Here is a 23,056-nt window from a genome sequence, read left to right as displayed (position 1 = left end):
CAGGGGCTTCCAGAATGGAACCAAAATCCTATGTCACTGTGGTTTACTTAGGCACTATTGCACTGCATAAGAAAGAACTCCATTAGCATACATTCACATGTCCAGGTGCACAGGATCTCAGCACTGGGTTTCTGGATTCCTCGCTAGCAGCAGAACATTGGGTGAATGGGCCAGTAGGTTGACATTCCCATGATGCAGGTATAAAAGCCTGGTTAAACTATGCTTAACACAAGAAACAGTATGCTGCCATCACTGCTCTACATGTGTGAAACCTGTGACAGGTATAGTAGTCCTGCTGTCACTGAGAAGGTTTGCTTGGTGTTTCCATCCGGGTCCAGAACAAGTCCAAAACCCATTGTAAGCAAGTATAGGTATAGACCTTCGCGCACACTCTAGATTAGAGGGGCAGTTTGGGCATGCAGTACAGAGACTTGATGGCATACTATGCACGGGACCTTTCCATCCCAAGACTCTCTATGAGTTGTCTTCATTATACCTCTGCAGAAAGGCTTTAGAAATAGGGATCTTGGTATGGATAAATCTATAATCTTGTGAATTGACAAACTAAAGGTCTTGAATGTCCGCCAAATACCATTTTGTACCCTGCTTTTATAGGCAAAGGTCTTATTCAACATATCTAAAGACTGTCTTGTCTGTTCCGTCAACCTACTTAAGAGGCAGCTAATATATAAGGGTGGGCAGAGTACACTATCCATCCTCCCTAGTTCCACTCTCAATTTTTTTTAAAATAAGGAAAAAAAACACTTACCACTTACCTGCTCTCTGGCTTCTCCAGCTGCCCTCCTCCTCGCCGTGGTCAGTCCTCCTCGCCGCCACCCCCTCTGGTCAGAGTCAGTCGCAGAAAAATAAAATGATATTGAAACAATAATATCATGTTGTTTTTCTGTGATGGGCTTTGGCTGACAGTGCGTTCATGTGTGAAGAGGGCAGGCCATAACAGGCAGGAGTGGTGAGCACTTAGAAGTGCAAATCCAAGTTTGGCCAGCCATCTCAGACCGGCCAAACAGACATGCGCACTTCTGTTTCTCCAACCCATCTGTGCCACGGCCGAATTAGAGAAAAGCTGCAGGCTTCCAGGCAGTGTCCGTGCGGTAGAGCAGGCTGCTCATACTAATCCCGGTGCTGCTCTCGTAGCATGAGAGCAGCGTCTGGATTGGGTGAGGAGCCTGTACCTTCCCAGGGACTGCCGGGAGTCAAGCACCGAGGCGGCCATCGAGGCAGTGGAAGGTAGGTTTTAAAAAATATTTTTTTCCTCTCAATTCCTCCGTCCTTCCACCTAGCCCCACCCCCACCACCTCACTTTTGTTGTGCGGCGGCAACCACTAAGATGCACTGCTGCCAATGAACCTCATAGTTGCAAAACAATACCTCCCGGTACATGGAACAAGAGGCTCTTTTTACAATTGGACAAAGCACTTACTTGTCTCAACAGAATCAATGCACCAAACTTACACCAATAAAGGAAAACAATCTCATCACTCTTTTGTGGAGGCAGAAAATTGATAGCTCCATGAAAGTTCATGCCTTCTGACCCACTCTTATAATAACAATGAAGTAGTAAACTCTTAGTGGCATTAACCACTACTATGACTACATTGAAAATGTACCAGGCAGAAATTCAGAAACATTATTTGCCTCTGGTGCTGCAAACACAGATTTTACTATACTTCAAGCACCTGACAGTACTGAGTTGTATGTGTCATCATATATGACTCGATATTTAAACATTTTGAATAATATTTGAGATTTTGAAATCGTTTTTGATCAAAATGCAGTTTAGAATGACATGTTCACGTTTTGTTTTCCAAACACCTGACAGATTTGATCTCGATTCCAAGCAAAATACCAGCTGATACCCGACTATTAGATCTGCAAAACAACAAAATCAGAGAAATAAAGGAAAATGACCTCAAAGGACTCACTTCTCTTTATGTAAGTTCAGTTTTGTTTATAGAGTAGTTTTCTGACAATTAAATCATTTCACCAGACACGTGTTAATATTACCACTTCTAGATCAATAAACATTACATAATGCTGCTGAGTTGTTACAGCTCTAACCCTGTTTTTAGCTTCTTTCGCTCACAAACACTACGTATTTCCTGTCTGATACATACTACTTACTGGTCAAATATTTGTATTGATTTTAAATATTTACAGGTGTGGATGGTTTAAGTCAGTGAAATTGGTGATAAAGTCTAAATAGGGCACCGAAAGAAGGGAAGGGTAGAGTTAACTTTTACGCTAATAAAAGTTATGTTTTGCTTGGAAAATTTAAATAAATAATACAATAAATACAATATGGTACAGTGGTAAGATACTATTGGGTGTGGAGATACTGATTTCAAAATTGAAAAATCTTCATTAGTCATTTGGGGCCTCATGTAGGTAGCCCAATACCGGTCGGTAACGGCCGATTTTCGGTAATTATACCGTTACCGACCGGTATTTAGGCTTTTGCAATGTAGGGGGCACATTATAGGATTCGGTAATTTACCGAATCGGTAAAATTACCGATTCGGTAATTTTACCGATTCGGTAAATACCGAATCCTGTAATGATATGTAGGGGGAGTGTGTGGGTGTCGTGTGGAGTCGGTATTTACCACCAACTAATAGTTGGTGGTAAATGAAGAAAGCCTCTGTAATAGCATTTTCAAGCGCTTAGAAGTGTGCAATGTGGCAGACATACATGCCCTTAGGGCATATATGTGTGCCACATGTGCACACATGCAGGAATCAGGGGTGCAACAGGGTGTCAATGTGACACCCTGCCACCCTTGATTGTGCTCCCCCCATTACCGAATCGGTATTTACCGATTCGGTAATGAGGCATACCTTCCCATCAATGGGAAGGTATGCCTCATTACCGAATCGGTAAATACCGATTCGGTAATTACCGAATTTCTACGAATCGGTAAATTTTACCGCATGAATACCTACATAGCATTTACCACTTCATAAATACCGAATCGGTATGATTCGGTATTTATGAAGTGGTAAATGCCAGGCCACCTACATAAGGCCCTAGGTCTTCTAGAATCGTCTTGGAAACTTTACAGCTTGTACCACATATCACTGAGTTATTAATTAGCAAACTGAATGCCTCGTTGCAGTTTTTCTACACTTCTAGATACTTGTTTCATCATGAAATGTAATTGAGAGATGTTTTACTGAGTCTTTAATCCTTCATATAGATACACACACATATCACTCTTCTGTGGCACTTTCACACACAAAAAAAGCCAATGTTAAACAGTGGCTTTATTTGTGAAGTTTAAGGGCCTTATTTGGAGCATGGTAGATCAGTGGCTTTTCCGTGTGCCATATTTAGAGTATCACTGACATGAATGCACTCTTAAGAGAGTGGAGGGTACTGGCTTGGTATAGCATTTGAACCACAGACAGGAATTCACATAATATGATGGTTGAATGAAACAAATTTCGAACATCACAATTTTACTTTTAGACATTTTTGTACAATCTTAAAATAATAACAACATTAAAGCTTATCAAAAGCTTCCCCCCTACTTCTGGTACTTTTAAACATTGACATTCTGCCAATATTCTAAATAGATATAATGCATTTTATGTGCTGTAAAGGTACATAAACTCAATTTTAATGCTACCAGTAACCGTGCCAGCCGGCCTTATGCTGTTCAACTTTCCCTCTACATCTGTATAAAAGGTGTTCTGGATTAAAACTGTACAGGAAAAAACATAGGTATTTTAGAGTATGAATGGAATATATTGAGCCTGTTTTACAAACGTCTGCTGGCATATCTATCAAATTCTACAAGCAAAACACAATGGGTCTCTGGCGGGTTAACCGTGATCACCTAAGACCTCACATAATGGATCCATGCATGCACATGTGTGTCCTTGAAGAACGAGAACATAGCCATAAAGCAAAGTAGTGCTGAACAAGAGCAAGTAGAAAGTTACTGAACTGTGTGGGTATAAATAGGACCGTTCTGTTTAGCTGGCATACACGGGAGGTGCAGAAGCTTCTGTTACAGAGGAAGTGCTCATGGAAGCGGTATGCCTTCTGCTTCCTGTGAAAATGACGAAGTGAGGGTGTTTTAGGGTCTGTGACAGGGATTCCAGATTCTTACAGAACAGCAAGACAAGGCTTCTCTTCTGTGATACACTTTTTGCTACACAGGTCACTGCAGGGCCGGCTTTAGGGCAGTGCGACTGGGGCGGCCGCACTGGGCGCTGACCTGTGGCGACGGGCACTGTGACCTCAGGAGGGCGCTGTGCTTGGAAATATCTTATGATGGGAGAGATGAGGGGCACTTTTGCAGGTGGCAGTGAGAGAATCCGAGGAGGCGATCATGGGACGTGGGGCCGCCAAAAGTGATTGTCGCACTGGGCGCCACCAGCGCTAAAGCCGGCCCTGGGTCACTGGCTGTAATTAAAGCTAGGGGTGGGCGGAATTTGCGAAAGTGACTTTCGCAAATTATCGTGAAAATGTTAAAAATCTCCGCAAACACGCGGAAATATCGCAAAGATGCGGAAGTTTTTTTCCCGCCCGTTCGCGGTATTTTCTGCGTGGTCGCGGCTCGCCAACTTACCCATGCGGTTGCTCGCGGGCGCGGCCATCTTGTTTTCACTCTTCTCGCGGTGCATGATCGCGAGAAGAAAGACGTGATCGCGCGACCAATGATATTACTGCGGGCGCGAACAGTCGCGAGAAAGCGCAAATGGCTACCAACAATCCAACATCTCGTGGAGAACGCGACCGGATCGGGAAAACTTGTCGGCGGACGCGGGGATTCAGGTAAGGCGATCGCGCGCGAGAATGTATTATTTTACAGCGCGAGCAAGAAACAAATTATCGCTAAGCTGCAGAATGCGGAAATTTTGACATTTTCGCGCTCTCCGCTGAACGCAAAAATGTCAAATTATTGCAATTTCCGCGAGCGAAACGGAAATTTAGCCCAGGCCTAATTAAAGCTACTGTAAAAGGGAAAAAGGGATCACTAAAAGTGGAAAGTAGAATCATATGGTAAAATTGGTAACCCACAAGCATGCATTTCCAAACGAGGCTCAGACAAGGAATTAACCAGATGGATGGTTAAAATGCTAACTTAATGAGGGAACCAATGCAGCCCCAGGGCGCATACGTCATTTGAATGTATATATAACGAGTGTAGATAGCCGGTACACTGATGAGACAGCTAATCCACAAAAAGAAAACGCGATTGCTTCAAATTTGAGGAAAAATAATCATCTGTTTGAGTTAAAGAGGCATATGTGCATCAGGAGGTTCCAAAGGTTAATAGGTTAATGCTCATTGGTGCCAAGTTTTGAATGACACTGGACTGTCTCTACTCTTTACAACACAATCATCTCTTTGCAGTGGGGCCTCTGGACATGTGATGTTAGTATTCATCTGCACATGATGAGACAAATATATCAAATTAGTGGTTGAGCACACTAGCATTCCTGTGCTAGTGTGACGAAAATGTGTTTTGTGCAACAATGATAAATAAAGAGTGTATTGGTCACTTAGTACACTGATACTCTTAGCAATTAAAGAGTCTGCTAGGAGCTCTGCAGTTCTAAGTCAGCCCTTTGGAACTGCTGCTGAAGTCTCAGACACACAGCAGCCTGGAGGAAACAGAGAAGATGAATGATGAACGGATGTGAGAACTACGCCCCCAGCAGGCCGACTTGAGAGATGTGAAAGAAGGGTTATAATGAAGCCTCCATTGTCATCCATCCAAGTGAAGAAAGTGAAGGTTGTAGAGCCTTAATTATACAAAGACCAGATAAAACTGAAGACTTCATTATAGCTATACAATAGTCTCGCTGTCATAGAAACAAAACCAGAACTATAGTGAAAGCTTCCCGGCTCTCCTACCTTCCTTTCACATAGAAGGGTGGATAGCAAGGGAGCCTTCACTCTAATTCTGCTTTTCTTTGTATGTGGAACAAAGATCGAATGGTAAGGAAGCCTTTATCATAGTCCTTCTTGTTTCATATAATAGAAGCAAAAGCAAGTCTATAATGAAAGCTTCCTGGCCCTAGCAGCAAAAATACCACAAAAAAAATCATATTCAGCCATGGCAACCGTACAAAGAAGTCAGCAAGTGAGTGAAAGAATACTCAACTCTATTGGCAGTGAATAGAAGCTGATGAGAGATTAATAAAGCAGCTATCACATGAGTCTTTGGGATACCATCTTGTAGTATGACCATCCCAATGGGGACAGAAGACAAACCTGGCCCCCGTTTGTCCATCTGGTGTTAACATAATGCTTCTTACCTTAGCCCTTAGAAAAGCTTTTGCATTGCTTGAGATTCAAGGCAATAATAGGGGCGCCTATCCACAGGACTTCTGTAGAGGTGGGAAGCACCTGAAAGTTGCTCGAGCCAGATGCCTGGCTCTGGCTCAGGCTCAGCTCGAGCTCCTCTTGGATGCTCGAGCGCAAAAACAGTTGAGCTTCAATGTGGCTTCCGCGTGCCCATGTTCTAACCTATGGAAATAAGAATTTTAAAAAATCAATCTTTGATGTAAAACAGGAGATGGAAATAGCTACCCATCTAGTGCCTGAATATTACCAAAGCGCAATTTGTAGATGACATCAGCCAAGTACTGGAATCATATTTACTGAAAAATGATTGTATGGTCTTGGGGGACTTCAATTGCCATCTGGAAAATCAGTTTGATACTGAAACAGAGCACCTGACAGATACACTGCCAGGTTTGGGTCTAGTCCAGATTGTTGAAGGACCTACTCATACTGCCGTCCATTTGTTGAATGGAATTTTTACTAATAATTGCTAAATTAATTTTACTCGCACCTTGCCATTTACTTGGACAGATCATTTCTCTGTAATGTGAGACCAAAAATGTCACCACAACTCTCCCCCCAGGATACAGAAAATCCACCAGACGTCTCGGGTGTGGAACAAAATCCAAGCCTCTGAACTTGACTCCTTACTTTCTCACTCACTTATTAGTAAGGAAACCAGTCCTGACCAGATGGCAGAGGATTATCAAAACTGGCTTCTTACAGCCCTAAATATTGTTGCTCCTGCTAGAAGCTCAAAAATCTAATCATGGAAAGCTTTCACAGTCATGGTTTATTGATTCGCTCCTCAAAGTAATCAAACAAGAATGCCGGAGACAAGAGTGCAAATGGAGGTCTAAATACAGCAGTGAGGAGCGAGAGCCTGTCTCAGCAGCTACAAACAATCCATTTTGAAGGCCAAAACTAAACAATATACAGCACAGATAAAGTTAGCTCATAATGCCTCTAAAAGCCTTTTTCAAGCCATAAACAATTGACCACCCCGGGGTGAGCAGATACGGCAACCACTAATCTAGACTTCTGCAATTCTCTAGCCATTACTTTTCAGGTGAAAGTTCTAAATATTTTCAACAATTTTAACAATGGTGGCTTGTCATCTATATCTACAAACTCAAGCCCTAAGCCAGCTAGCTTTCGGCATTTTACAATTCCTTCTGCAGCAAAGACTGCTGAAGTTATCCTTAAGATCAAAGCAGGATCCCCTGATGACCCGTGCCCCCCCAGGGTTGTTCACATGGTTCCTGAAGTCAAAGCAGGACACCTTGCAGTTATCTTTTCTACCATGTTCAAAACTGGCATTTTCCCCATCATGTGGAAAGCTGCGTCAGTGCTTCTTCTCTTAAAGACAACCACTCTTGATTCCCGTGATCCTAATAACTATCGATCAATTGCAAGACTTCCCTTTCCGGCCAACAATTGCCTGAAGCTTAACTCCTCCAATACAGAGGTCATTCAGTTTGGCAATAATCCAGCCATCAAGTCCCCCCACTGGTGGCCGTCCGACTTGGGCATGGCCCCCACACCAACATCCAAAGTAAAAAATCTGGGGTTTACGCTGGACAGTGAACTAAATTTTAAAGAAAGTTAACCTGATTACTTCTTCCTCTTTCTATTGGCTCAGAATTGTCAAGAAAATTGAAACAATTCTGTTGGCTGACCTATTGAAAGCTGTGGTCATCGCCTTAGTTCTCTTGTGACTGGACTATTGTAATAATCTCCACATCAACCTCTCTAAAGGTCCACTCCAGACCATTCAAAATGCAGCCACACTGTTTCTCTTAAGAATCCCCAAACATCAGTCAGCCAGGGCCTCTATCAGACAATTGCACTGGCTCCCGATCTGCCAGTGTATCTCTTTTAAGGATCTCTCCCTAGTTTACAAGATAATCTATGGAAAAGCTCCTGCTTATCTGAAGACAAATCTGGTGCGCTACATCACAGCAGAACTCTTCGGTCTGGCTCAGCAAACTTGCTGAGGGTTGCTTCATTCAAACGTGCCACTTGGGGATAGAAGCTTTTTTAGAACCACAGCTCTTCTCTGGAACCGTCTGCCTCTTGAGTTGAAATTAGCACCCGCTCTCCTGGCGTTTAGGAACATCCTCAAAACTTGGTTATTTAACCAATGATCCTCATGCACTTGGCCCTCGCCTGCTCTCTTCTGATCTTTACAGCGCCAAGACGCCTCTGGGTATTTGCGCTCTTTATAAGATTGTTCATTCATTCATTCATTCATAAATTCCTTTACTTCATGCAAGTATTTTTATTGCAGTCTCATTAATATGCATGACGTAGGACTTTTCTGCAAATTGTACTGAATGTCCAGTGGGCCCCCTCAGCACAGTTCTCCAGCCCCGGAGCTCCTGATTGAGCCCTGAGGGGGCCCCTCCACATACCTTGCAGGGGGGCCCCCCTCAAGTTTCGTTACTTGACTGCTGCCACATGGCTGTTACTAAGCTTGTTTTGCAGATATTGCTCTAAATGTGAGAGGAGAAGGCTGAGTGTAGTATCCTGTGTGTGCCCATTTATTGTATACTGGAGAGGATGTGGTCCGTCGGCTAAACTGCCGACTTTGGTGCTGGAAACCAGAGTTCGAGCCTCGAGGTCGCGTCCACATCCTGTGATTCTGGGCAAATCACTTAATCTCCCCGTGCCTGATTGTGTAATGTAAATACGGTGCTCATGTAAAGCGCTCCAATATCTTCGGGTCGAGTTCGCGCTATATAAATATGCAAAAAAAAAAAAGCTGCTGTCCGGTATGCAAAGAGTGAATGATGCATTGGAAAAATGGTGCAATGTTGAAGCTGGGAGATAATTATAGTTGAAGGGAAAATGTTGCCCTATCAGGACAGGACCTACCTGACTGTGGCTGTAACCTAAGGGCTTAACATGAAATAAAGAGCCTACCACTACCCGAATGACTCCAGACAATTGTTTGAAAACCCAACCCTCATTCTACAACACTCATGGTTAGAATGTATCTTCTAGGCAGCCTTCACTAATTAGATACAAATTAGGGATGAGTTACAACAATATTAAATATGTCATTTCAAATATAAAACCATGTAGTATGATTATGTAAGGGAACACCCAGTTGCGAGCCCTTAAGCAGCCCAAATTTCTCAGAGGTCAAAAGTGCCATTTCCCCAGGGTTCGAAAATTAAAAACGATCAAGAGATACTGGCAAAACCATGGTCTTCTTAAAGAGGTAACTGGTTCTGTTGAGTAGTCGAGTGGACACATTAGGGCCGATCTCCAGTGGCAAAAGGTGGGCGACTGAATGACTGCTAGACAAATATGCTTCTGCATAATCTGATTATTTAATGTGTTGTTTCATACTTCTCGATCAACAAGAGTATCTTGGTTAATTAAATGAGAAAACACAATAAAAGCAGGTTAGAGTAATTGATCTGTAGAAGCCCTACATATGGGAAGTTACATTTTTATGTACGTGTATCATAGGAGAATATTTTATAACACAGTATATAATATACAATCCATCGTGCCAAAAGAAGTTGAAAAGGTCCAGCAATGTGCTGCCAACTTGAATCCCTAACCCATCAACCTTTGAAAGCGAATGCAACATAGTGCATAAGCAGTCATGCCCGAAATGACAGTAAAGGCTCTCACTGTCAAATTTATATGATGTTTAGATGAAGTTTCATCGGGTTCCTGGTCATTTGTATTATTTTGAATTTGCTGGAATTTTGGCACCGGAATTTTAAATCCATCATGGTGTAAAATTCTTTTTATCTTTTTTCCCTGATGAAATCCCTTTTATAATAAACCCATTTTAAAGCACACCCCTAACATTTGGGGTGTATTTCACAGAGCTGTTGGTTAGAATTTGAGTTTCTCACTGGATTGTTTAGGCGGAAAGATGAAAGAACCAAGCCTGTTGAATTATTTTTAGGGATAAGACACTGGCATTTTGCCAGATGTAAATGTATTGTACTAAATGCCTGGTTTTAAGTGTTCTAAAAAGAAGCATATGGAAAGAGTGATAACAGAGTTTAGTCACAATGTAAATCATTTGCTGGTAGGGCTAAATTTGTGAATTGTGGTGAGTTCTAAGTCAATTTCACCCACGTGAAAAAAAGCTGATCGTCCGCTGGGGCTTAATGAACAATGACTGTGAGAAAATTATTTTCTCATGGAGATTAGGGTAAATGCTTCAGAAGCTAAAATGAGGCCAGATTTTCTCTAAATTCACAAATATCTTCCTTAGCCATGTGAGAAACAAATCTGCATTATTGACTAAAATGTACACACATAATACAAGTTATTTGCTTCCCCAGAGTTCTACAAGAAGCTTACCATAGGGTTAAAGTAAAAAAAAAATGGACATCTAGGGGCATATGTATCAAACGATTTTTTAATTGCAAACACTGCGATTCACAAAATAATAGCGTTTGCGATTAAAAAATCGGTAATCGGGATGTATGAGCCAAATCCCATCGCAAAATTAAGGAATTGCTAATTTAGCGATTTCTTAATTTTGCATAAGCATTTAAGAAATCGCAAATTGCGATTTCTTAAATGATATGTAAAAAGCACCCAAGTTGTGCGAATTATCCTTAAGAAATCGCAAATTACCACCAACTTCCAGTTGGTGGTAATTTGCGATTTCCTTTCAAAATTCACTTTTTTGAATTTTACAAAGTGCCACGTGGCGCTCATACATGCCCTTAGGGCATGTATGTGCGCCATATGCGCACACATGCTCATTTCAGGGGTGCATCAGGGTGTCATCATGACACCCTTGCACCTTTGAAATTATTCTCAAATTGCGATTAGCAAATTGCGAATCGCTATTTGAGAATTACTTCCCATTCATTCCTATGGGTCTCCTGGCCCATAGAAATGAATGGGCAGGTATTCCTTAATTGCGATTTCGCAATTTGCTAATCGCAATTAAGGAATTTTAAGAAATCGCAAACAATGTGCAATTTTTTAAATACATCCCGTTTTGCAATTCTCAAATAGCGATTCTTTAAAAATCGCTATTTAAGAATCGCAAATGGTGATGTTGATACATATGCCCCCTAATGAGCTATCTTCATGACCTGTGAGGCACATCTGAATGCTATGTTGCTAGAATGAGCTCAAATCCTTTCCTATGGAGGAGGCTGCAGTAAATGAACAAATATGGGTCGGGTTCATTTTGTCAGAGAAATTATGGCTGCTGCTGTAGAAAGCTAAAATGAGGACACATGTTTGTACATGCTCAAATTTCTTCCTCATCCCAGTCACAAAAAATAGCTAGCATGCTGAGTGCAACATAAACTTTCAACAGCAGGAGCTCCACGAGTGCTCCACTGTAGATTCACTTTTTTTGGTATAAAAACTGACAATGCTCTAAATTCAGTGACAGTAGGGTCCATGATAGCGAAATCAAGGACTGATCCAGTGGCGCCACATTTTTCCCCAGGAAGATCTTAGATATCTATGCATCCTTTCCTGTCCAAGGAACAGATTCTCCCCCAAGTGATATGTCTAGTCGACTTGGTGTTCTCAAAGGAGCTCTTCCTGTTTTTGTACGAATAGCAGATGAAAGCATGCCAACCATGGCTAACAGGGTCAAATCAGGCTCTCCACTAAATTCGCCCACCCCCCTCATATTCTTAACAATGCTGTAGCAATCATACATCTTGTACTAAAGGATATTTTGAACCATTCCCTGTCCAGTGGTGTGGTGTCTAAGGCGTGGAAACAATCCACGGTCAAACCTCCGCTAAAAAAATCTTTCCTTGAATCTTTTACAATTGTAAAACTATAGGGCAGTCTCCATCTTTCCCTTTCAGAGAAGGTTTTAGAGAAAGACATCAATAAGTGATTGTCTGATTTTTTGGAGCAGAGTGGCCTCCTTTATACTTTTCAGACAGGATTTAACCCCGGCCATAGTACTGAGTCAGCGCTCTTGGCTGAGGACCTTAAATGTACATTGGATCAAGGCGACACCACAGCTTTAATATTGTTAGAACTTAGTGCCAAATTTCCCACTTTCCTGCAAAATTCTGCTTGAGTGGTTACTAAATCAGGGGTTACACAGCTGTCATGGAAACGGCATGCTTCTTTTCTCAAAGATCGGCGTTTTCAGATCTGAGACAAGACGTTTTACTCAGAATTCCTGACTCTGAAGTGCAGAGTACCCTAGGGATCCTCTTTGAGTCCTACCCTGTTTGATGTCTATGTTCATCCTCTAGCTGATATATTTTAGTTTTATGGTCTTACTTTAGTACCTTATGCTGATGACACTCAGCTGCTCATTTCCTTAGCCCCAGAACAGCATTAGAAAACAGCCCAGTTAAAGGCATGCATGACAGCAGTTGCCAAGTGAATGGCCAAATGCTACCTAAAAGTTAATGGTGAAAAAACAGAGGTCGTGATAGTAGGGCACATTCTGTATTTTATCTTGGTATCCAACCTGACATCCTTGGCATGGTTTTCTCCCTAACTGTTGCCTTCAATCCTCTTGTTTGCTGACTTTCGATTTTGAAGGCTTTAGGACTCTCCACATGTTACCAGTGCTAATCAGCGCTAAAGTGCTTGTGCTCTCTCCTTAAAACATGGTAGAATTGGCTTACACCCAATCAGTCTATTGAATATACTTGTAAGTCCCTAATAAATTGGTATTACAAATACCCAGGGCCTATAAATTAAAGTCTATTAGTGGCCATGCAGCACTTATTGTGCCATCCACTTAAGTAGCACTTAAATAACCCTTTTGGCAGGCCCAAACCTTCGGTTTTAATTCATGTAAGTCACTCCTAAGGTCAGAGGGCAGAGTGCAGCCTATTTAAAAAGTTGGAAATGCACCTTTTGCAGTTTTACATGTCCTGTTAGTGAAAAACTTTTAAATGTATTCCATACTACAAGGCTTACCACTCCCATAGGCTAACACTGGAATTACCTTAGTGATAATGTTCAAATAGGAGCAGGTAACAAGCTCTTGTTTGATTTATTTGGAATTGTGATGAAAAATCCTAACTTATGGTGAAGTCAGATTTTAAATTACAATTCTGAAAATGCCACTTTCGGACAGTTGGCATTTTCCTGCCTTAGCCATTTAGTTGCTGCAGCCTGTCTCTGGGTCCCTACTTACACTTGAATAGGCTGTGCCCTGCCTCCATACAAAGGGATTCATACCCCCTATAATTAGTCTGCAGCCAGGGCACGGAAGGCAGGATGATCTAGAAGCTGCCCCCCACTTCTAAGGAAGAACTAGGTATAAATATTGGATGTAAGACACCAACTCCTCAGTATACTTCTGGACCTGTGTATACCTTGCCAGAAAGGACTGCTGTGCTGCTGAAAGGACTGCTGCTCTGAAGGACTACTATTCTGCTGGGCTGATCTCCTGCCTGCCGCCCTCTTGTCTGGGTGAGAAGGACTGGATCTGCACCTGTTGAACCGAGGACACCAGAGTGACTGCAAGGGCTAGTTTTCTGACCTCCTGACAGGAAACTCAGAGACAGAAGGTTCCGAAAACTTTGAACCCAGCACCTGAACTCTGCCATCCTACCTTTACAAGTGGCAACACCTCAGTTCTGGACCCTTGGAAGTGGGCCTGAAGGTGCTCTTCCAGCCCATCAGTGGATCCAGCTTAACCAACTCATCACCTTTACTGTGCGGCGCAATCCCCAGCAGAACCAATGAATCGCCTTTGCTGCAAGGGTTTTCCCAGCACAAGGATTCTGCATCAACCTTGCAGCCCTCATCAGAACCACTCCGGATCTTCACTGATGCCAGCCCTTGCAACAGAAATCTCTTGTTGAAGACAGCCTCGATGACGACGCTGGCTCTCGCATCGCAGTTTAGCAGCTCTTCAGAACTGATGCATTGCCTCGGCTGCGCAATGCATCCTTGACACAGGGCTTAGCACTGCAAGTCCTCATCGATGGTATCCTCGACAACGACACAGGACCTCACATCACAGCCCCTCAGCTCCTCATAACCGATGCATCACCTTGACTGCCATGACGCATCCTTGCCTTTGGACCTCGCAACGATCCGCAACCCGGATTTGAGGTACTTTTGTTCAGTGGGCCTAGCTGGGTCCCTGTAGCTGGCCCACGCTCCACTGCAGTTGGCCTGAACTTGTGATTTTGTTCCGGTCCAGCACAACCAGATATCCACAGTTGGAGCTTTGTGCTTTTAGGCGCTATTTTCACTGAGATGTTTAAACTTGATTATCTTTGGTTCTACTAGTTGAATTTTTGTAGTTGTGGTCTTGTTTTATTTATTAAAATCTACTCTATTTTTTAACTTGGTGTGGGATATGTCATATGTTGTGTTGTCACTTTATTACTGTTTAAAGTGCTGCATAAAGACTTTACACATTGCCTCTAAGTAAATCCTGACGGCTCCGTGCCAAGTTACCATAGGTTTGAGCACAGGTTAAATTGGGGGTTTGCTTGTGCCTCACCCTGACAAGGATTGGGGTTGCTGTTTGAGTAGGGTTCCCCCCTCAACTAGTACCCCAATTTATCACATTGGTGATCAGTGGTAAGGATTGGGACCTGTGTTTGTGCAGTGCCATACAGGGATTTTGTGTTACACTAAAAATCACAGATAAATAATCTGCGACCAATTTGGGTTTTAAAATCTATTTTTGACCTTTTTGATTTTTCCAAATTCACACTTACTATGGAAGTGGATTCACCTGCAAAGATGGAATTTGAGCTCCTCAATTTGGAGAGCTACACTGTGGCTGTGCTCAAGGAATTGTGCAAGGAGAGAGGGCTGCCTGCCAAAAGGCTCACCAAGAAGGCTGAGCTCCAAAGTGCTATGAGAACATGGGCAGAGGCCTAACAGTTGCCAGTCACCACAGAAGACCAATAGGGAGAGGATGATGTAGAGGGCCAGGAGATGCAGCAGTCAGCGGAGGGCGATGACTTTACCTGTGAGTTGGAAATCCCTGCCAGAGCAGAGAGCAGTGTGTCCTCTCAAGGTCTGTCCTTAGAGGAGCTGGCAGACAGGAAGGAGGAGAGGGAGTTTAGGCTGCAGACAGCCCAGTTGAGAATGGAGAAAATAAATGGGCCATGGAGGCATAGGAAAGAAAAATGGCTCATGAGAGGAGCCTCATAGAACTGGACATAAGAGGTAGGCAAGGAGAGCCCAGCAATATTAGTGGCAGTGTACCTGCAGTGCCCTCTGGTGACAAGAGGATCCATATTCCTAAACATTGTTGTGGGGAATAACATAGACAATTGGTTTGAACCTTATGAGGTGGCTGAACAGATGCATAGGATCCCTGAGGAGTACTGCGGCTACCCTCTGGAAGCATATCAATAGCAAGGGGAGGGTGTCCTATTGGCCCTAGAGAAGAGGGAGAGGATGAGGTATCCCCCATGACCAGAAACCCTTGTAAGAAAGTATGGTCTTACCCCTGAGAAGTACAGGAAAAGGTTTAGGACAGTCAGAAGCTGACCCAGCAGTCCTGTGTGGATTGTGTAGTTTCCCTTTTCAAGGCACTGGATGGTAGAGTGAAGGGCAGTGAAGTAAAGGATTACCAAGGGCTGTACAGATATTATTATTTTTTTCTGCGAGAGTGCATATGTTCAGTCTTTGTTTTGCATCTGCACCAACACCTTATGATAGTAAGCTCACTGACCCCAGGGAGCTTGCTAAGGAAGTGGATGGATAGCTCAGCACCAGGGTCCACAAGAAGGTATCTGGGGGGGTGGTTCACTACAAGAAGGAGTAGGAGGCAAACATAAAAACAAGGAGTTCGCTAAAGGTCTCCAAACTAGATCTAAGGGTCAGGACTCTAATAGTAATTCAGACAAACCCTGGGCTACATAACATGCAAAACAATCATCATTAATTCCGTCTGAAGAAAAACAATTATGGAAATAATGATAAATGATTGTTTTGCATATTATGTGCCTCATGGTTCGTCTTGTGACATGATAATTATTGTTAAGTAACTATTAATAATTTTTTTTACATATGCCTAATTGTTTTCCTTCTTGATCAGCTCTGCTTTTATAATACTTTGGTTCCTTAGCTTGCACCGTATTACTGAATCCTGATGCCACCTAGTGGGCCATTAAAAATACTGATTTAATTATTTGGTTTTGTAAATAATGATCCCCTTGCTAGCCCTTTACCTAAGCTTTGATTAACAAAGGAAGCAAAAGGGCAGAGGCACTGCTATGCACAGAATGCCCAAAGAAATCCGAACACAGACTAAGGCACCTGGGTCAGTCCAGCAACAAACCTCACACCAACCAAAATGGGGTTGAAGACAGGACAGTCAGTCAGAGGGAACATCAGCAAGACCATGCATGGCAAGCACTGTGGAAGCCCAATGACAAACCCCAAACCCTATGAATAAGAAAATAGGTGGGGGCAATCAGCCAATCAGGCATGGGAGAGACCGAGGAATGACACACGGCTCAAAAGCCCCAAATCCAGTGGAGGCACACATGAGTGACCAAGCTCGGATCACTTCCCAGTCAAGAAGTTTAAACTCAAGGGTCATTTTTCCAAATGTGGTTGCACTGACTCACTGGTGTTGCTGGTGAGGGGGGATTGAAGAAGATACTGTGTATCCCTATACTACCACTTGGAGCAAATTACGGACTCCTCTAGTGCTAGCAGCTAGGCTCCTGAATCCAGATCACAAACACTTGAAGGAACCCGTTCCCTCCAAGCCTTACACTGTGGTGGTCTAAGGTCTGTCATATCTTTTACATGGAGAGGCTGACAGCCATGATAACAGATAGAATGTATAAAATCAATAGAATCTGCCTACCGTTTAAAACCCATGCCAATGAGGGAACAGGTTAACATGGTCAGATACCTCACGAAGGTCCCTTCTGTGGGGACTCACAATATCTGAAAGTGATGCAGAATATGATGATAATGTCCCAGCATAAACCAAATTATACCCCAAGGCTATCATCAATTGATAACTAACTGTTCCTTTGTAATACTGCCTTTGGTGCAACACATTTTATTATGCCCTGGTAACAATGCTATGTCTTTATTATGTAATCACCCTGAAAAATAACAACTTAAATTAAAATGTTTAAAAAAAAAAGTGTAAAATCTATCCCAGCCTAAAGCCCATTAGGGAGGCAGGGATCGAAAGGCCACACAAGCAGAATCCACACCGCACTGCCCTCTAGCCAGCTTCATGAGGAGGCGGGCAAAGGCATACACAGGACAGAGATATGAGGTACGTATTTCACAAGGCCTACATCCATCAGGGACTATAGGTGGAAACAAGACCAGCCGATACCCTAGCAACAAAAAGAGGGCAAAGCGCATAAATGTCCACTAACAAGGGAGCCTCTGATTGAAAATACAGAACATACCATTTCAGAAGCTTCCTACACCTTTGTTTCCACCATGATATGTCAAATGTAATTTTATAGTGCCATGTCACCTGTGAAGGTACTTTGGTGCTTTTTAGGTCAGTGAGGGCCAGCCTTGAGGGCCTCAATAGGCGGTCCTGATATGGTTTGGGAGGTTGTTCCATGCTTTAGGAGTGATGTGAGAGAAGGCGTGACCTGCTGCTCTACTTTTGCGTATGCGTGGTGTGTGTTTCCTCTGTATAGTTAGTTCCCTGATGTCTAGAGTGATGTAGGCCCGGCACAGGAGGTTGAGGACCAGTCTGGTTGCTGCTGTATTTACAACTTGAAGTCTTTTTATGAGTTGGTTAGCGATAGCTTTGTAGAGGGTGTCCCTGTAGCCCAGACTGCTGGTGATTAGGGATTGGGTGACTGTTTTGCTGGTGTTGTTGGGTAGGCACTTGAATATTGCTCCTATTACTAATAAGATGTGGCTATATCGTGGTAGTGTATACTAACAGATAGCATGGTTATTAGAAAAGTCAATTGATGTATCCCTCACAATGAATTTCTCATACAAACAAGCAAGTATCTTTATTAGAAGTTATTCCATGCCAGTATTAAAGGAAAATCATGAAGGCGTGCATTACATAGCTTAGACTAGAACTGATTACAGCTCCTCATAGGGCAGCCGATTTGTTCTTGATGGAATGAGTTTCCTGAACTGTGATTCAAGCCAAGGGCTGCCTAGAACGGAATATTAAATATTAAATCAGAAACAGCTGTTTGCCTAGTCTATCATGGGAAACTATATGGTTTAAAGAAAATGTAGTTAGTAGATACAACAGTAGAAAATATCAATTAAAAAAATGTGTGCTTATTCCTTCCTTGATCATGCTGGTGAATGGCTGCCAGTGGTGGGCACTGACACTAATGTTTGGGATTCTGGACTGAGGGCCTGAATTAGGGTTTGGCAGATATCTTGTCTGCTTTATTACAATCGCATTATATCCTATGGCACTTGTAATAAGGCACACAGGCTATCCATCACATTTCTCACATAGTAACAGTCAGCCAAACTCAGGCTCCTATTTCCACCATCAGACCTCACGCTAGACAGAAAAGAAGAAGGGTAGCAAAGGGGGAAAGACTGAGGACAAAATAAATAGGAAAAGAGTGGAGGAATCAGGGATCAAAATTAACCTTCAAGCGTGAAATAAAGAGACAGAAAGTGTAGGGTGGTGACAAATAGACACATGATATTGAATCAAGACTAGGCTGCATCCTCAGCATTTGACACTACTGGTGGCAGACTCCTAAGGGAAGCATTGCCCCTTAGACTTTTTTTTAATAAATTAAGCTCTATAGGCATGACATCAGCAGATTAAAGTATAATAAAGCAGTGAAGCAGGGATGTGTGCTGATCCTTGTCCCCTATTACTCATTTTATATATCCCAAATTTGAGATTAATTTTGAGGGGTTCAAAACTTTGCTCTGAAATTCGGAGAGGAACACATTCATGCCCTCCTCTACGCAGCAAGCAAAACTTTCTAGCCACTTACAATGTCCCCATGCGTCTTAACCACAGCAAAACTAAGGTTTTGATGTTCAGCTGCTGTTAAACTGTGTGGGTATGGTATCTGAGCTCTGAGCATCTAGGTACAGGAGATTATCCCAAAACGTGTTTTCCCCATGCAAATTCCCACAGGGATTTTAGACACGACAAGAAAACGACCCGCTGGACAGAATTACACCAAATTTGTCAGAAAGCTATCTCTTGGTCCAGAAAGAGACATTGTTGTGATTTGGTGTAAATACGTTCAATAGTTTTTGAGTTAATAAAGAAAAACCTAATTTGTATATCTAGGGACTCAGATCCTTTGCGGATTCAACAGATCTCATGGTGAGATCTCATTGGCTGCCAACACTTCAACCAGGAAGTGTTGGCAACCATTGTGCGACTAAGACTCAGCAAAGTCCCCCCCCCCAAAAAGGAAAGAAAAAAGAGAAGGGGGGCAGGGCAGGAATACCCTGACCTTCTAGGTCTGGTGGTGGGGTCCTCCAGGGACATCGCCAGTGCCAAAAAGGATTTTTTTAAAAAGATTTTAGATTTAAAAGTGCGGCAGACCTGCGAATGTCAGCAAAAAGGTTAAAAAAAATGCATCGTCTGCCGCACTTATTTAAACCTAGGTCTCCTGGTGTGCCAGGTCCCTCGTCAGTTTTAAATAATTATAATGGAGAGGGAGGTGCACCCCCCATGGGTAATTTCAGCCCTAGGGACCGCCACCTCTCCGGGCAGGCCAATATTCATTAAGTAGGAGGGGGGACAGCACTGATCCCCCCTCCCGGCCCCTTTTCCGTCCCAGGGACCTCCACCTCCTCGGGCCAGGCCGTTTTTTGCATTGGGGAGGGGCTGTGCAACTCCCCTCTCGGGCCTTGTTCCAGACTCTTCCCTCCTCTATCCCTCCTTTGACTCCTTGGGCTCCAGAGTAGTGTTGTACTCACTAAAAAATGCTTCAAAACCTCATCTGGGTAGTAAGCACTATATAAATACAATTACACTTACAATAACAATTAAAAACTAACCACCTTATTCCCTTACAATACAACAATCCGGTACTAAATTATAAATTACTAATACATTTAAGAGAATGTTAACTACACATTAAAGCTTACAAATTGAATTAAAAAATATAAAATATTTATATAATAATAACACCTAAATTATCATAATAACTAATATATATAAAATTAATTAACACTTTTTTTATACAACTATAATCAAGTTATCAATTATGCGTACAATGATATTTTTAAAACTGATATTAAGCCCATAAAAAAATATTCTTATCTTCTGTAGTCTGTTCTTCAATATTTTAGGCCTGATTACATTTTTGACACAATATTCTTGTCATTCACGTGTAGGGCATTGACCCTATTTGAAATTCCCCTCTTGGTATCCCCATATTATGCAGGACTGAAGGACACCCAGGCACGAATAAAGTAATGACTCGGTTTCAGCTATCCATTTCAGGTGTAAATGGAAGTTTTCCACTTAATTGTGATAAAGTTGAGGGAAGACTCGTCTTCATATTGTAAAGAAAAGGAAGAGGGGGAAGCCTTAATTTAACAGTAAAGTAAGGCATGTAGATGTCTAAAACTGCACTTTGTCCCTGTCTTTATTCTTCCAAAGTCTTTGTTTCTTAGTACTTGCATAACTATAAAGTGTATCACATGTATAACATGAAAGACACGAAAGGTGATTGCAATACATCCAACCACTGTCAATAGCTCAGGGTAGCACTCCAACCCATTGTTCCTTTACCACCATGCCACCTCGGTTGGCAACTAACCATAATAAAATCAGTCACCTTCTGTGTGTTTCATGTACTAAGTGGCATTGGTATGCCCAGATATGTGTCCCATGCTCACAGTGTCAATGGGACTCAGCTGTACCCGGCTGATAAACCCATGACTAGGGCGAAAGCGGTCCTGGGTTGCTTGTGTTCCAGTTCAGGGAGGACCCGGCTTGGCAGTTCGGGCTGTACTGTTCACAGGTGAACAGGGTCAAGACTTTTTTGCATGTGGCTGGGTCTAAACTCAGGTGGCTTGGTGTACAAAAACGACCGATTGGGATGTGCCCCAGAGTGATTGGCAGTGGCTTAGATTAATTCAAAAAATCCATTCATCACCTTGTTTTCAGTGGCGGCTGCCACAAACAAAAAGTGGTGAAGTGGGTGGAAGGTGCATGGGTGTAATGCAGGAGAAGGAGCGTGGGTGTTAATTATAATTTTTCCAAAAGGAACTTACCTGAAGCTGCTGCCTCTGTGTTCTTCCTAATCCCAGCAGACACTGGGACAGCATCACAGACTCCCTGTGCAATCCCTGCGCTGCTATGAGAGCAGCGTGGGGATTGGCCTGAGCTGGCTCATTTGACTCTCCGCCTAGGACACGGAGTCTGTGCTGCTTGTCCAACCTAGCTGTTCAATACAGCCCAGCTGGAGAAACCTAAGTGCGCATGTGTGTTTGGCCAGCATAATACGGCCAGTCAAACACACATGCACACTTAGAAGTGCGCAAACCAGTCCTCCTCCTCCCCCCTACCATGGCTGCAACCCCATCCCTCAGCCAGCGGGTGAAATAAAAAATTATAGAATATTGTTTTCTTTTTCACCAGCTGGCTCTGAGCCAGTGGGGCGACACGCCATTGCAGAGGAGCCGCCCCTGGTTGTTTTGCATTTGCCGCCCTAAGTGTGCCGGGTAAACTCAGAATGGGTCCAGGGCTCACTGTGCCACTGGAACCAACAAATGGCTGGGTCTAAACTGAGATGGCATGGTTGGCAAAAATGATGGATTGGGATGCAGCCTAGAGTGTTTGCTAGTGCCTGGGGTTAATTTGAGCATTCCATCCATCACTTAGTTGTTTTTGCATTTGTCGCTTTCTAACATGGCACCAATACTTTTTAAATCAAAACCTGTTTTTCCATGATATTTTCTATGATTCGCATGTCCTTTAGTAATAAGACATTGATATTGCCACCTTATATATAGACTTAATTGAGACCGACAAAACGTTTGATCTACCCCCGGTCTCTGATCCTTGGATCCCAAAGAGGCATTTCAATGTGGAAACACATACATCTAAATTAGGTCAGGCAGCCACAGTCTATAGTATGTCAATCTTGCATTTCCTGCAGGTAATTTGTGTTTTCCCTGCATGTTTATATACATAGTTAATTAATTATGAACTTGAGTGCAATAGAGTGCCTCATACCATTCGTGTAATTATTTTCATACCTTTTTTGTCCAGGCCTTGTATTTGAACAACAACAGAATTGCCAAGGTTCACCCAAAAGCTTTTCAGCAAACCAAGAAGTTAAAAAGATTGTACCTTTCCCACAACCATCTCACAGAGATTCCAGCCAAACTCCCGAAGTCCTTGGCGGAGCTGAGAATTCACGATAACAGAGTGAATAAGATTCGGAAGGAGGCCTTCAAAGGAATGCATTCCTTGCATGTTCTAGGTACGGTAGGTTTCTCGGGAATATGAAGTATTTGCTTATTCATGAACAGCAAAGCATTGCAGCGATACATTTAACTGACTAGGGCGCATGCGCACACATGGCCCGACTCACAGACCTACGTTCGTCCATAAGCGCGTGTTTACTGCCTAACAGAGGTAGAAGGGCAAGCACAAACATCAGGAAGAGCCGAGGCAGATCCAAGCCTAGGGTCTCGCTTGGCTTTAAGAGCCCATTCTCGAGCCGAGCCATGAACATAATCGGCACATAAATTATGCGACAAATTTCATGTAAAAATATGATCAAGTCGATTCAAAAATTCACAAAAGTGTATAATTTTTATCATAAGAAAGTGTTTCATGTTAGTGCATCAGTTCATATCAGTGCATTGACAG

The 23,056-nt window shown here is 42.8% G+C and overlaps 1 protein-coding gene across 2 annotated transcripts in view; it reads left to right on the top strand.

The window, feature by feature from the left end:
* The window catches only part of ASPN (asporin), a 217,261-nt gene that overhangs the window by 105,105 nt on the left and 89,100 nt on the right, over positions 1-23,056 (top strand). For both annotated transcript variants that reach the window (XM_085624886.1, XM_085624887.1), the window contains exons 3-4: positions 1,841-1,953; positions 22,451-22,664. In XM_085624886.1, the coding sequence (XP_085481012.1) occupies positions 1,841-1,953; positions 22,451-22,664 (327 nt within the window). The remainder of the gene's footprint in view (positions 1-1,840; positions 1,954-22,450; positions 22,665-23,056) is intronic.

The sequence above is a fragment of the Triturus cristatus genome, chromosome 9 (genome assembly GCF_964204655.1).
Source record: "Triturus cristatus chromosome 9, aTriCri1.1, whole genome shotgun sequence".
In the NCBI taxonomy this organism is placed as follows: Eukaryota; Metazoa; Chordata; class Amphibia; order Caudata; family Salamandridae; genus Triturus; species Triturus cristatus.
The sequence above is the reverse complement of the archived record's forward strand: the minus strand, read 5'-3'. Positions and strand labels throughout refer to the sequence as shown.